Source organism: Chiloscyllium plagiosum, unplaced genomic scaffold (assembly GCF_037043375.1).
Source record: "Chiloscyllium plagiosum isolate Xiang-an unplaced genomic scaffold, Cpla_swu_hap1 HiC_scaffold_15, whole genome shotgun sequence".
NCBI lineage: Eukaryota > Metazoa > Chordata > Chondrichthyes > Orectolobiformes > Hemiscylliidae > Chiloscyllium > Chiloscyllium plagiosum.
In genome coordinates, this window is record NW_028270153.1 from 13,597,086 (window position 1) to 13,613,611 (window position 16,526).

At 43.8% G+C, this 16,526-nt stretch overlaps 1 protein-coding gene across 2 annotated transcripts in view; it reads right to left on the reverse strand.

Annotated features, from left to right (window-relative positions):
• samhd1a (SAM domain and HD domain 1a) overlaps positions 1-15,578 on the reverse strand; it is a 67,196-nt gene extending 51,618 nt beyond the window's left edge. For both annotated transcript variants that reach the window (XR_015759522.1, XM_043710809.2), the window contains exons 1-5: positions 15,318-15,578; positions 10,404-10,470; positions 8,358-8,427; positions 5,165-5,325; positions 1,123-1,238 (exon numbers count right to left, since the gene is read on the reverse strand). Coding sequence is in view for 1 of the 2 variants with exons in the window: in XM_043710809.2 (XP_043566744.2) it covers positions 1,123-1,238; positions 5,165-5,325; positions 8,358-8,427; positions 10,404-10,470; positions 15,318-15,498 (595 nt within the window). In the remaining variant the exon portion in view is untranslated. The remainder of the gene's footprint in view (positions 1-1,122; positions 1,239-5,164; positions 5,326-8,357; positions 8,428-10,403; positions 10,471-15,317) is intronic.
• Between the last annotated feature and the right edge of the window lie 948 nt (positions 15,579-16,526).

Genomic DNA, 16,526 nt, shown 5'->3' on the forward strand with positions numbered 1-16,526 from the left:
TGTGTGATATTTGCACAATCTCCCCATGTCTGTGTGGGTTGTCTTCAGGTGCTCCAGTTTCCTCCCACAGTCCAAAGGTGTGCAGGTTAGATGAATTGGCCATGCTAAATTGCCCATAGTGTTCAGGAATGTGTAGGTTTGGTGCATTATTCAGGGGAAATGCACAGTCTAGGGTAGGGGAATGAGTCTGGGTGGGTGACTCTCAGAGGGTCAGTTTGGACTCCTTGGGCCAAATGATCTGTCTCCACACTGTAGAATTTCTATGATTTTATGATAATCGCTTTTGCCTTATTGAGAATTAGAGAGGAGCTAAATTATTAGCATTTCTCACATTATAGCTCAATTAGAAACTGCACCTTCATCGCTAACATTTAAAATGACACTACAAAAGTAGGGAGAATTGCTTGAATTCTTACTATGAAATGCCTAATTTTCACAGTCACGACCCGAGACAGAGACAAAGGTTAGAGGTTAGGTGTAAGCAGGGTGGTCAGTCCAGATTGCAATGGTGGAGGGAGATATTGTTAAAGATTAACAGTGGTATATTTTGCTAACCTTGAAGTCTGTCCAGTTTGGACCACAACTTGTGTCTCGCAACAGACCAAGGCAATCCCGCTAATCAGTATTGCACAATACTCCACAAAACCATGCAGTTGTGAACAGCGGCTACATCAAAAGGACATAAACGGAGTCTCACAGTTAGTAGGAATGCAGATTGCATTCCATTTCCTAAAGGGTCACTGGGATACTGAAGGAACCAGAACCATCAACAATAACTTAACACTCATAGCCTTCACTCTTCACATTTAAAACATTACAGTCAGCCCTACCAGGATATCAGTCAATGTCCTGCTAATAGTTTGGATACCAGTCACATATCCTGGTGAATGTTGCTTTGGAATACTGAAGCCTCCAGTTGTGACATTTCCTAAACAAGTCTGGAAATTAAACAATCCTGTAGAACTTAAGCACAGTGATGTTTTCACCCACTGCACACTTTGCATGTGAAACTTCTAACCCCGAAGCAAATAAAACATGACAATCTTGCTCAAAAGCAAAAAAAAAGCACTCACACAGAGGTAGCATCCTCTTGCAACAGCTCCTACAGAGCAGCTCACTCACCCAGATCATGGCAAAGTCCTGCAATCTGTACACACAGTATGTCGCGATGGTTAATCCGCAGTTCTGGTTGCCGTTCAGCAAGAGCTTTAACCAACTGGCCTGCCAGGTATCCCACACTATAGGGCAACAGACCAGAATAAACTTAACAAGGACATACACAATGCTTTGTACATTAACTATCATGAGGTTTCTAATAGACTAAACACCCCTGAATTTTCTTTGTGAAAATCACTTAATTAAATGCAACCAGCTTTTCGATAGCTGAGTTTTTACAATAAGGTAAACAATCGATTGTCTCTGGAATGTAAATACAGATGAGATATGGATGCTTGTACACTGCCTTTTGGAGTCAGATTGAAAGACAGATTATATCCCGAGTTCTCCCATCCCGACTTCAACATCAGTTTCCTGTTCTGGGGATAGGCTGGTCAGTGATATCCTCTACAAACCTCCCCCGACCCCCACCCCCCAACTTCCACAGTTACCTTTTTCTCCATCACTGTTACATCTGTTCTGACAATGCCAGCGTCCAGTAAAGGTGAGGGCCTCAGAAATACTCACCTTTTTCCTCAGCCAAGGATTTTTGCACTCTGGCTCTCAGCCAGGTCTGACTCATCTCCCACACTCTGCCCTCACCCCTTCTCTACCCTCCCACAATATTGACAGGGTCCCCCCCCCCAGCTTTGACAAAGGGTTAGTTAGACTCGAAATGTCAGCTCTTTTCTCTTCTTACAGATGCTGCCAGACCTGCTGAGATTTTCCAGCATTTTCTCTTTTGGTTTCATGCTATCTCCCATCCCTTTTTCTGCTCAAGTGTCTCCTTCCCCCTCTCTCTCTCTGGGCTCCAGCTCCAACTCTCACTCTTCCCCCCCCATCCCTGGTCTTCAGCACATGTACCACATTTTCCTCTTTACTGTCAGACCAGCTGAGTTTCTCCAGCAATTTCTGCTTTTATCGCAGGAGCTGCAGATTGTGCATCAATCATTATTGGATCCTGTATGATTTTGTAAGGTCCATAAAATATAGGATTGGCTGCATTTTTACAAAACTGCAGAGTTATATGGAGAAATTGAGTAGATTGGGTTTATACTCAAGAGTTTCGAAGAGTGAGTAGAGACCATATTGCAACATATGAGTGAACATAAAAAGGGATTTGACAGGATAGAAGCAGAGAGGTTGTTAATCCTAGAGGGAGAGGCTAGGACCAGAGGGTATAATCTCAGATTAAAGATTGATGCAGAGAGGTTGTTAATCCTGGTGGGAGAGACTAGGAACAGAGGGCATAATCTTAGACTAAGGGGTTGCTCATTTAAGACAGAGATGAGGAGGAATTTCTTTCCTCAGAGAGTAGTGAATTTACTGAATTCTGTACTGCAGAGTGGTGTGATAGACAACTATCTTAAAAAGATCAGCCATGGAGTCAAAGTTGATCAGTTCAGCCACGGAAGGGTGGATTCAATGGGCCAATTAGCCTAACTATGCACATACTCATCATGGCCTCAGGGAGTTTTAATCCAGGAATCAAAATATCAAACCTCCATCCAAATCCAAGATTTTACTCAGGATGAAGTTACACTCATATGGAGGTAGTCTGCATCAAGTCATAGGTGAGGAATTGCCTTTGAACAATTGTCACTGCTGTAATTTTTAAAAAATTCATTCACAAGATGAGGGCATCTCCAGCTTGATCAGCATTTATTGCCCATCCTTAATTGCCCAGAGGGGAGTTAAGAGTCAACCACATTGCTGTGCATCTGGGATCACATGCAGGCCAGACCAGGTAAGGATGGCAGTTTCCTTCCCTAAAGGACATTATTGGACCAGGTGGGTTTTTGCAACAATGGATTCATGGTCATCATTAAACTCTAATTTCCAGCTATTTATTGAATTCAAATTCCACTATCTGCCGTAGTGGGATTCGTAACCAGGTCCCCAGAACAATGCCTGGGTCTGTGGATTAATTTTCCAGTGATAACACACTAGACTGTTGCCTCCTCTGTGACAGTCCATTTGTACCTACCCATACAGCAATGAAACAAACAATTAGTTTATGAAGGATGGCTGAATGAACAGCAATTTGGCAGAAAGCTGGTGCCTCTTGGGCAGGTACTTGTCAAAGAACTATACCTCACATACTTTAAATCACTCTGTCAGGAACAGACTGCAGTGTCACTGAAACCTACATCCCCAGTGGTCATTCTGTGTCTTAGCTGGTTTTTTGAACTGCATTCAATTGTGTTTCGATCCACTTTCTGTTTGTAACATGGCAAGTTCCTCATCAAAGAACATCCAGTTCCTTTGTGGAATTATATACGGAATCAGCTTCCACCATCTTTTATAGCAGGTATCCATGTGACATGGAATCCCTACAATGTGGAAACAGACAAGTCCACACACCGACCCTCCAAAGATTAACCCTCCCAGACCTATTCCTATATTTACCCCTGGCTAATGCACCTAACCTACACATCCCTGAACACTATGGGCAATTTAGCTTGGCCAATTCACCTAACCTGCACATCTCTGGATTGTGGGAGAAAACCGGGGCACCAAGAGGAAATCCACACAGACACGGGGAGAATGTGCAAACTCCGCACAGTCGCCAGAGGCTGGAGTCAAACCTGGGGCCCTGGTGCTGAGGCAGCAGTGCTAACCACCGAGCCGCCCCAAACTAGCTCAAGCTTCTAGAATGGACATGAACTCTCAACCTTCAGGCTCAGGGGCCTAGTGCTATCAATAGGCCAAGCTAATATGAAAGGTTCAAAACATCAACATGCAAAACTCTCATTGCTGTGATCTCAGTTTCCATATCATGTTTAGTTAAATTTATACAACCTTTAAGGAGCAGAAATATTTATCCATGTAGTTTTCCAGACTAAACACTGTGCTAATACTTAGTAGAATCCCTTCCTTTGATTTTAGAATTCTGACCAGTTCGATCACATATCCCACTGAAAAAGAAGCATCCAATTGCTTGCACGCATATACCATCTATGGTATGGTAAACAGACCAAAGACACTTCACGGCAGCATAAACCAGACAAAATGTGACACCAAAGTTACAAAAGGAGATATCAGGACAAAATGACAGCAGCTTGGACGAAGGCATAAGAGAGATCCTAAAGCAGGAAAAAGAAAAAAAGTGGAGAAATTTCAGGGGTCAATTCCAGAACTTCAGATCATTTCTTTTTAAATGCATTAATGGGATTTAAGTGTTGTTAGCTACACCAGCACCTGGTTGCCTTCCTAAACAGCAGACGGTTGGAGTAATGTTAGTCAGGAATGTACAGGAGGGCAGAACTTGCGAAGTGCAATGATGTTGGACAGTTATATCGAAGTGGAGGAGAGCAGACAAGAGGAAGAGAAGGGGTGGCAATGGAGGGATGGAAATTTTAAAAATCACTGGAATGACAGTTCAAAAGGTCAGTGATCACAGAATCAGGGGTTAAAGAGGGTCTTATATGATACAAGCAGCAGAGTCTTGTAGAATTGGAAGCTTTTGGAGGATGGAAGATCCAAGGCCAACAATGAGTGTGTTAAAATAGTGGGGTCTGATTGATGGTTTGATCACCAAATGGATATAATATATTCCTACGTCCCCATCATGTTATGGAAATATGTATATTTTGATCACAATTTCAAGCAGAAAGTTATAACTTAAAAAGGCATCACTTTTGAATGCTCAGCAGTGATAGGGAGGTGGATAAGCTCCCAGACATCATTTTATTTATTCAGTGATCTTATTGGAGAATAACTAAAGAAACACAGAAGTCCAGAAGTAAATCTTATTGAACTATTTGAAATCCAGGAGCCTAGGGAATCTTCCCCAAGAAATGCTCCAACAATTAATCGACATGTTTTGGAGATTGGCACTGAGCCGAGTCTCAGTTTTAAGTAGTCTTATGTGCATGAGTGGAAAATGAGATGTTGCTGCATTGAGCTTCACTGGAGCACTATTAGCAGGTCAAGAAATGTTAGCAATGGGCTTGTTCTCATCAAGTACTTTCTACTTTTAGGATAAATTCCTTCCAGGGCTCCTCACCCGATGGAATGCTCGAATCTGTTGTGTGAAGCACCTGGATATACAAAATACGTCCCACCCAGCTGCTTGATGAAGCGGAGCCGCTGAAATTGTGGAGTGTCAATGATCCGGACGAGGACTGGATGCATCTCAATGTGTCCGTGGATCGGGTCATTGAATACCTGCAGGAAAAACCAAGTACCTCACATTACATGCCAGAGTTACAAGCGTGACTGTATGTACAAATCCCACACACAGGTTAATCAAATTAATTAGTCATTTGAAATTACACAGATCTGTTATTAAAATAGGTATTTTCTCAACACAGCACAAGCCATTCAGACCAAATGTTCTATGCTAGCGTTAAGGATGTCTGGGAGTCTCCTCCAATCGTCTCTATCGCACCCCAACAACATACCCTTCTATTTCTTTGTCCCTCACATACTTATCTAGCATCTGGTTAAATAGATCTGTCCCTCGCTGCAGGACAGTCCCCACATTCCAATCATTCTCTGGGTAAAGGGGATACTTTGGATTTTGCCATTGGTTTGATTCATGATTTGGGGCCCTGGTTTTCGAATTCCCCACAAGTGGGAAACCCTCTTCTAGGCGTACCCTACAGAATCCCTTCATCAATGACCTTCACTGGGTCACATTTCATTCTTTTCTTTTCTAAAAGGTAAAATAAACCTTGCCTGTCCAGCCTCTGATTGTTGAGAGAGTTTACAAAAATGCAATAGTATAGTGACGAGGTCTTTGTGCTGAATGCTGGTGCTGTGGCTCACTCACAGAGCTCGAGTCGCTGTGGCAGTTTCCACTTTTACACATGTTGCAGTCTGCATCGATGGACAACGATAGAAGAGGTTCCAACTCTGATCATCACGTAGCTGACCAGGAGTCTTTCCCACTCTTACCACCAGCTCTTTGCCAGCTTATTTGGCCACTTTATGAATACACCTACCATGGCCATCAAGTCTTGGGGTTGGATTTGAACTCAAGAGCTTCTGGCACTTGGACAGGAGCCAAATCTTACTTTGTTTTGGTCAAGTCTGAATTGTGACATGCTTTGTTTGAAGGAATTTCCATCATGCGGCCTAGCAATTTTCTCGCTGCATGTTACCAAATTCACCTCTAACTCCCAAGACTGCCCAACATTTAGCTCCTCACACCTGACGTGGACAGCATCCCAATTCTGAACACTAAGTTGCAGACTGACCATGTCCAAGCTCCTGGATTGGTCCCAGACGTAGCCTTTGACTCATTGGACCACGAGCCCCTGACAGAAAACTATGCACCATGACTTGTCAGAGGCCCTGCTGACAACCACGATGAGCTTCCTGGTTTGGTACCTTCACCAAATGGCAAGGCAAGACAAGACAAAAGTTATATCAGCCTGGTATCTCTGGCTGAGAGCTGGAAATGTGTTGCTGGAAAAGCGCAGCAGGTCAGGCAGCATCCAGGGAACAGGAGAATCGACGTTTCGGGCATAAGCCCTTCTTCAGGAATGACCTCACTTTCTCCTCAAAGATCTCTGGCTGAGAGCAAAACACAAGAAAGCAAGGCAAGAGAAGACAAAGCAAGGATGCTGTGAGCATCGCTAGGCTCAGAGTGAGTGCGCAGTCCATGAGCTGAGTGGATGTTGCTGAGTACACAGTGAGTAATGCAGCATGACAATGATAGTTGCTGGCATAACCCTGTGGTACAGAAGCAAACTGTTAGCAGACTGAAGATATGCCAGGAGGGTTTGTAGAAGCTGACACTCATCAAATACCAATGTCTATGGAGCATGGAGCATGACCCAAAACATTGACGCCTGGTGCCCAACATGGAGATTGTTCAGAGCAAATGGGAGGTAAATTCACTGGATAACCACTCTGGTTTCCAGGTCAGACGTTTTCAACATCAAGCTCATTTTGGATATTATTGAGCTATAGGGAGAGGCTGAATAGACTGGGACTGTTTTCCCAGGAGCATCGGAGGCTGAGGGGTGACCTTATAATGATTTATAAAATCATGCGGGGCATGGATAGAATAAATAGACAATTTTTTTTCCTTGGGGTGGAAGAGTCTAGAAGTAGAGGGCATAGGGCTTGGGTGAAGGGGGAATGATATAAAAGGGACCTAAGGGGCAACTTTTTCACACAGACGGTGGTATGTGTATGGAATGAGCTGCCAGAGGAAGCAGTGGAGTCTGGTACAATTGCAACATTTAAAAGGCATCTGGATGGGTATATCAATAGGAAGGGTTTGGAGGGATATGGGCCAAGTGCTGGCAGGTGGGACTAGATTAGGTTGGGATATCTGGTCAGCATGGACGAGTTCAACCAAAGGGTTTGTTTCCGTGCTGTACGTCTCTGTGACTCTAATTTGTGAAGAAGGTGGTTAACAAGCAATAATCCCCCTTAACTGGCAACGCAGCACTAGTTAGGGAGAAGCCCACCATGGCATGTGGAAAGCATAAGAGATTAAATGAGTTGCTCCAGGTTGCGATGGGTCTCACCAGACTTCTCACCCGATGTTGCCACAAATCTCTCCGACCCATAAGATTCCTTCCAGCAAAAGTGGCCAATGCGTCACAAAACCCCCCCATAACAAAGCAGCACCACATTCTACTTCCTCATACATAACCCTCCCCCTCCATCACTTTTCTTGCGGCATCTAAAATAACTCTACAGAGGGCTGTATCCCATCACCTAGTCATCCTTTAGTTACACATGAACAGTCCTTGACTACAGTACTGCCTCATACAGAGCCAGGTACTGGATTGTCAGTATCTCTGACATTCATTTTTTTTTTCCTCAGTCTCCTCTCCTCCATAATACAGAAAAGTGGAGAGTCTTTCACTCTCACTGATCCAGCTCCCTCAGAGCCATCTCGAAGAGTATAAAATTGTCTGATTTTCTTTTTATTTCTTTCCCTCCCACATTACCGCCCGACAACGGTAATGCTTATTTTTCCCCAGCACCCATGTCGCATGTGTGCAGGTGTTGGACACAGTGAAGACATTCACCTTTTCTATCTGTCAGCTAGAACTCCTTAACTGGACCAGATTAACAGCCCCAGTTAGGGAACTCATACTCTGAGGTCCATTTAGTTGGCTGACTGCATTACAGTCGCTACAGCATCCTCCTCCAAACACTCATTGTGGCCAGTAGCCAGACAAGGGGAAACTAGACTTAAGGCTGTCCAATTTCTCCTTCAGCTGTATACCTACCTTCATATCAATAGGTTTCTGCCACAGCAAATCAATACACTTGATCAAATCCAAGCGTTCACCAAGACATCTGCAAAAACACAAACAAAACAGCATCACCACAAAGATTATGAATCTTAGCTTACAAAGAAGCTGCCAATCTGTGACAGACAATGCCCACTTATCAGGGAGGAGAAAGTGAGGACTGCAGAGTACCAGAGTTGAAAAACACAGCAGGCCAGGCAGCATCCGAGGAGCAGGAGAATCGATGTTTCGGGCATAAGCTTTCCTTCAAGAATGAGGCTGGTGTGCCAAGCGAGCTGAGGTAGGGGGAGGGGATTTGGGGGAGGGACGCTGGGAATACGATAGGTGGAAGGAGGTGAGGGTGAGGGTGATAGGCCGGAGAGGGGGTGGGGGGCGGAGAGGTTGGGAAGAAGATTGCAGGTCAAGAGTGCAGTGCTGAATCTGGGGGTTGGGACTGAGATAAGGTGGGGGGAGGGGAAATGAGGAAGCTGGAGAAATCTACTTATCACCCAATTGGAAATATTTACATAAATCACCAATTAAACTAGTTACTACTCTTCCTTCACCCTGGCCCTCAAAATTCCTTTGCTCCACTGACAGACAGAGAATCAAGAAGGTTCATAGCTCCTTGAAAGTGGAGTTGCAGGTAGATAGGATAGTGAAGAAGGCATTTGCTATGCTTTCCTTTATTGGTCAGAGTATTGAGTACAGGAGTTGGGAGGTCATGTTGAGGCTGTACAGGACATTGGTTAGGCCACTGTTGGAATATTGCGTGCAATTCTGGTCTCCTTCCTATTGGAAAGATATTGTGAAACTTGAAAGGGTTCAGAAAAGATTTACCAAGGATGTTGCCAGGGTTGGAGTATTAGAGCTATAGGGAGAGGCTGAACAGGCTGGGGCTGTTTTCCCTGGAGCATTGGAGGCTGAGGGGTGACCTTATAGAGGTTTACAAAATTATGAGGGGCATGGATAGGGTAAATAGGTAAAGCTTTTTCCCTGAGGTCGGGGAATCCAAAACTAGAGGGCATAGGTTTAGGGTGAGAGGAGAAAGATATAAAGGAGACCTATGGGGCAACTTTTTCAGGCAGCGGGTGGTACATGTATGGAATGAGCTGCCAGAAGAAGTGATGGAGGCTGGTACAATTGCAACATTTAAGAGGCATTTGGATGGGTATATGAATAGGCAGGGTTTGGAGGGATATGGGCCGGGTGTTGGCAGGTGGGACTAGATGGGTTGGGATATCTGGTCGGCATGGATGGGTTGGACCGAAGGGTCTGTTTCCATGCTGTACATCTCTATGACTCTAAGTGAAATCCAGGTTCAATGCATCGCAAACCAAAGACTATACCTACAAAAAGTGCTGGATATTACTGGATACTATCTTCTGTGATCCTCCCTGATACTAGCCCTTCCTGAAAAATCACCACCAATGCCTCTTTAGCCTCGTCAGTTATCTCCTTCAGAGCCCTGGGGGTGTAGTCCACCTGGTCCAGGTGATTTATCCACCTTCAACTTCCCCAGCACCTTCTCTTTAGTGATGACCACTACACTCACCACTGCCCCCAACCCTCAAAGTTCTGGTCTGAGAAATAGCAGAAAAGAAAAATATTTATCGTCTTGGAATGCACTGCCTGAGAATACGATGAAGGCAAGTTCAATCAATCCAAGAAATCATTTAGACATTTGTCTGAAGAGAAAGGATGCGCTGTCTTTTCAGGGAACAGAGCTGGGGAATACACTAAATGAGCTGGTCATTTGGAAAGCCAGTACAGACATATTGGGCTAAATGGTCTCCTTCTACACTGTAACAATTCAATGACTCTGTATTTATAGAACAAATTAAACTCTTTGGTACTGAAATACTGATTGCTCAGAGGAACAAAAGCAAGACTGTGAGAATGATAGCTCTCTGTCCACTGTCTTTGATTCTGGGGAAAGTTCCTGATTCCTTTCTTCAGAATTAAAAATAGTTACAGAGGTAGCCACAACGCCCTGAATTTACAAAACAGTATTGCCTTTAATTATAACATTGCAACACTTACCTCACTCCAATCTGCTCCAAATCAGATTCTGTTAGGTGAGGTAGTTTGCATCCAGTTAGTTTTTCATCTAGAGAATGAGGATAAGAAAATGAATCATGAAGCTATAAGTTTCTTCAACTTTTAGCCCTTACCAAGTGCCATAGACAGGTTCTATTCCAGCACCTACATGTTACCCTCCACATCACACACCAGCCTGACCTGGAACTATAATGCCATTCTTGCAATGTCGTTCAGTCAAAATCCTGGATCTCTCTCACTAAAAGTACTGTGAACTACCACAGACAGCAGCAGTAGAAGGCAATGTCTCATCACCATCTCCTCAAAGGTAATTAGGGATAGGCAAGAAATGCAGGTCTAGCCAGGCAGATCTACATCTCGCAAATTCAGAATAAACAAACAGAATTGTGATATATGCAATAAGTCACTTGATTTCTGGTCCCACTGCACTTCACCCAATTCCTGAGAAAGTTGTTGTTTCCTACCCGAATCAGTCACATAGCACAACAAGAAGGATAGGAGACATGGTGAGACAGTGGTAATGTCAATGGGCTAGTATTTCAGACACTAACTGGTGCTCTTGGGTTCAAAAATCACACCTGGACTACTCGTGAAATCTAAATTCAATTCATTTTTGAAAACCTAGAATTTAAAACTAGGTTTGGCAATGGTCACAGTGAAACTATCATCAATTGTGTAAAAAGCCATCCATTTCACTAATTTCCTTTAGCGAAGGTATCTGCTCATTCCAAAAGAACAATTAAATCAGACTTGAAAAGTTAACTTTCTCTCTCTCTCTCTACACAGATGCTGCCAGAACTTCGATTGCGCAATTTCATAACCTGTTTTAAATTCAGGAAGTTATCGTAGAGAAAGCAGTTAGATAGTGGTAACCCAGAGTCATTAGGAAGCAAATATGATGTGAACCTGACCTGACTCCAGGCTCCATAGCAATCTTCCTGACTCTTAAAATGACCTAGTAAACCAAAGGTTGAAGGAATAGACAAATGTGTCATTTTGTCAGTGCCACACCCATATCCCATGAATTAATTAAGGAAACAAGTCATGATTAATATAACAGTAATTTTCTGTTAATTATTCTAGCAGCCAAAGTTTATTCCATTGCCAAGCTTACAATGAATCCACAAAACCCTTCCCCTTGGCTTACTCTTAGGCTCCTTTGCACCAATGTTATTTTGGCCCATTCCTCCACTGTAAATCAGTTTTTAAAAACCAACTTACCACAGAGTCACAGAGATGCCCTGCACGAAAACAGACCCTTCAGTCCAACGTATCCATGCCAACCAAATATCGTAACCTAATCTCATCCCACTTGCCAGCACTTGGTCCATATCCCTCTAAACCCTTCCTATTCATATACCAATCCAGGTGCCTTTTAAATGTTGAAATTGTCCTCGCCTCCGCCACTTCCTCTGGCAGCTCATTCCACACACACACCACCCTCTGTGTGAAAAAGTTGCCCCTTAGGTTCCTTTTATATCTTTCCCCTCTCACCCTAAACCAATACTCTCTAGTTCTGGACTCCCCCACCCCAAGGAAAAGACTGTCTATTTATCCTATCCATGCCTCTCATGATTTTATAAACCTCTATAAGGTCACCCCTCAGCCTCCAATGCTCCAGGGAAAACAGCCCCAGACTATTCAACCTCTCCCTGTAGCTCAAATCCTCCAACCCTGGCAACATCCTTGTAAATCTTTTCTGAACCCTTTCAAGTTTCACAACATCCTTCTGAAAGGAAGGAGACCAAATTTGCACGCAATATTCCAACAGTGGCCTAACCAATGTCCTGTACAGCCGCAACATGTTCTCCCCGCTTCTGTCCTCAATGCTCTGACCAATAAAGGAAAGCATACCAAATGCCTTCTTCACTATCCTATTCACCTGCGACTCTACTTTCAAGGAGCTATGAACCTGCACTCCAAGGTCTCTTTATTCAGCAACACTCCTCAGGACTTTACCAGTAAGTGTATAAGACCTGCCCTGATTAGCTTTTCCAAAATGTAGCAGCTCACATTTATATAAATTAAACTCCATCTGCTACTCCTCAGTCCATTGTCAGGTCTGCGTCTCTCCTATTGTGCATTACAATCTCAATCTCATCTGTTTTTAAATTGGTCTGCATTCCTTTTCCCTTAGTAATGAATAAAAACCTGGCAAATTAGATTTTCTTCCCTTCCCCACCCACTTCATTAGTTACTTTCTCTTTCTGTTTTAACAGCTCTTGCTGTCTGCTTTGACTTGCATTTTTGTCAGTATTTTCTATTAGCTTGAGACTAGCTGTGAATTTTCTTACTTTAGTTGCTTATCGACATAAGTGGAGCCTATAGCAGTATAGTGTGCAATTTTATTGAACCCAATAATCTGGGAATACCTCCCATTGTTTGATCATTTATTTATATATTAATAGAATTTATGTAAGCCTCTATCAGCGTTGGACTATTTCTTAAAAATGTTTGTTGTCTTAAGTATATAATAGTGTTTTTAATAGCAGAAGTTTGCTAACAGTGGTTCACGACTCCCACAGGGGTTACAGACTATGGAATTCTCAAACTTTTATATTCATATATCATTTTACATATCTGATCAATAACACCCTAACTTCAGTAATTATTTATACAGCATTACTATGCTGGTTTATTGCCATTTGTTAGTTTTTAAATCTCAAAATGGAGTCATATTGGAAAGTAGCTTGGAAAACAGTTTTACAGCTACAGTAAGCATAGAGCATGACAAATATTTTATGTTGCTTTTATGTTTATCAATTAACAGCTCAGCCCATTGCAATATGAGCAATTAATTTCAATTTCTACCTCCAAGAGTTACAAAAAATCATGTCCCTCCTTCCCTTCTCTCTTTTAGTCTAAAACCGAAGATGTAGTATGGTCAAGACTGCAAGAGGAATGATGAAGGGCTCCCGATCAAAACATTGAATTTCCTGCTCCTCGGACGCTACCTGATCTTCTGAGCTTTTCCAGCACCACTCTCATCTCGAATCTGATCTCCAGTCCTCGCTTTTGCCAAGACTGCAAAAGCCTACTTCCTCTTTGGGGTTTTGAACAATGAGAGGTGACCTCATTGAAACAAGCAAGCTTCTTCAAGCACTTGACAGGGTCAACTCAGAGAAGGTGTTTCCCCTTGTGGTAGAGTATAGGAGCAGAGGGCGTAATCTCATATTAAAAGGGGTCACCCCTGCAAGAACACAGGAGGAATTTCTTCTCTCAGACGGAGTGAATGTGTGGAACTCCTTACCGTGAAGGGCTGTTCAGCAATGCTCCCTCCAAGCCATGCAGTTACACAGCTAGTGAGAAGCTCCACAACACACTGATGCTTCCAGAAACTTCTGCCTGCTCAGACATCAGAAATCCGTTTGGTGAGGAAAAGAATTAGAGGGAATGCTGTTGTTAAGTGCACAAAGAGTGAGATAAAAAGATTTTTAATCAGGAAAGGAATCAAGGGTGAGAGGAAAAAGTCAAAAAAAAGCAGAGGTACGGTTTATCAGATCAGCCACAATTCCATTGAATGATTGTACAGACTCATTAGGCCAAACAGCCTACCTCTGTGCATAAGATTTCAATTTTATGGTCTCACCATCCACAGTAACACATAACTGCAGGTACAACTCAAGGGTCAAAAGTCCTCACATTTATTCCCCGCTGTGCTGGAGTGATTTTGTCAGATCTCTAGAACACTCAATACAGTTGCCACCCAACTCCCACTGGAGAAACAAGGGTTCAGTATGAGATCCCACAAAGAGATGCATATCCCATGTATTATAGAATGGCAACACCCAAATAAGGAACCACAACATACACAGCACAGTGAATATGTTTCTGATATTTCACATCTAATCGGAATGCTGATGTGGACCACTGGTAAAGGAGGTAAAATGATCCCAACAATGACACAGGAGGATCTCGCACGCTAGAGTGTTAGTCGCACGGTACAGAAACAGACCCTTTGGTCTGACTTGTCCATGCCAACCCAATATTCTACATTAATCCAGTCCCATTTGCCAGCATTTAGTTCATATCCATCTAAACACTTGTCAGTCATATACTCACCCAGATGCTTTTTATGTCATTGTACCAGCCTCCAGCTCATTCCAAACATGCAGCACCTTGTGTGAAAACGTTGCCCCTTAGGTCTCTTTTAAATCTTTCCCCTCTGACTTTAAACCTATGCCATGTAGTTTTGGAGTCCACTATCCTGGGGAGTAGTGGCTTGACTATTTACGGGTAGATGACCCTGACTATTTTCTGGATCAGTGGTGCTGGAAGAGCACAGCAATTCAGGCAGCATCTGAGGACAGGCAAAATCGACGTTTCGGGCAAAAGCCCTTCATCAGGAATAAAAGGCTTTTGCCCGAAACGTCGATTTTGCCTGTCCTCGGATGCTGCCTGAATTGCTGTGCTCTTCCAGCACCACTGATCCAGAATCTGGTTTCCAGCATCTGCAGTCATTGTTTTTACCTCGACCCTGACTATTTATCCTATCCAAGCCCCTCATGATTTTATAAACCTCTAAGGTCACCCCTCAGCCTCCGACACTTAAGGGGAAATAGACCCAGTCCACTCAGCCTTTCCCTATAGCTCAAACTCTGGCAGCATCCTAGTAAATCTGAGTTGGCAGGGATACTTCCGAAACAAGATCTACAAACTATGAACAGAAGGCAGTCCCCATCTTGGATGTATTTAGTTCAGCGAAACAAAATAGCAAGGGGATGAGGTAATTCTAAGAGGAATTCCTGCCTTCACTTTGCTTTACAGGAGGGATGGGTAAATCTGCAGGGAGGGCAAAGGGAGAGGGGAAGAGGGACTTTGGAGAGGTCCATACAGCGTGCACAGCCACGCGGGGTCGAATGAGCTCCTTGCACTGTCCAAAGATTGCACTCTCACCTCTGAACAACGACTCGAACTTTTCAAATCCATGTGTCCGCAGAAAACAGCAGACATCCTCCACGTCCCAGTCTCGGTAATTGGGTTTGAACTTGAGCAGGGAGACTCTCTTGGCTGGAGTCACCGGGTTGGTGTCTGCCCCAGCGTCTCTCGGCCTCTTTCGGTTCTCGCTTTGGTTCATTGCCCCCGGTCTCCGCGATGCTGCTGGGTTGCTGTATACAGTACTGAGCGCGCTCTCTCTGTGTGTGTGTGAGAGAGCGGCTTGCCAGCCTCACTGAGACTGTCCCTCTTTGCTGAATCGCTGCCAAACCCGGAAGAGGCTCGCCCCTGACCGCTCATTGCTTCACTGTATCCATTTCCACTGACAATCAAACCCTCTTCCCACCCCCAGTTAAAGTGGCAATGCTCCCTGTACAAACACATCAGGCCATTCAGCCCGTCATAGGTTAATTTGAAGGGAATGTGGGGAACTGTTAGAAACCGAGAAAATCCTATCGCGACTAGGCACTTGCATTTGTAAAGTTGAGAGTGTGGTGCTGTAAAATCACAGCAGGTCAGGCAGCATCCGAGGAGCAGGAGAATCGACGTTTAAGGCCAGAGCCCTTCATCCAGATGCTGACTGACCTGCTGTGCTTTTTCAGCAACACACTCACAACTCTGATCTCCAGCATCTGCAGACCTGTCTCCTATTTGCATTTCTAAATCGGCTGGAATATTTGGTGCCACCTGCAATACTCCCCATTATGATTATGAACACCTCGCCTTGCCCCCTCTTTCTCCAATATCATCGTAAGTTTTCAAGGGTTTTCCTGAATTGTTCTTTGGAACAGTGTTGTTGAATCTCTTTCAACTAGAACTTCCCAGAGATTAGGAAACAAATTACTTGCATTGCTAACCCATCTTTCATGTCTTTCAGATGTCTAGAATTCCTTACAGCCAGTTAATTACAGTTGAAGTCTTCTTTTGTTCATGGGATAAGGTCATCCCTGGCTAGGCAGCATTTATTGCCCATCCCTAATTGCCCAGAGGGCAATTGATAGTCAACCACATTGGCAAAAGCGAGGACTGCAGATGCTGTAATCAAAATTAGAGTGGTCCTGGAAAAGCACAGCAGATCAGGTAGCATCCGAGGAGCAGGAAAATTGACATTTCAGGCAGGAGCCCTTCATCAGGAATGAGGATGGGAGCCTCCAAGGTGGAGAGATAAAT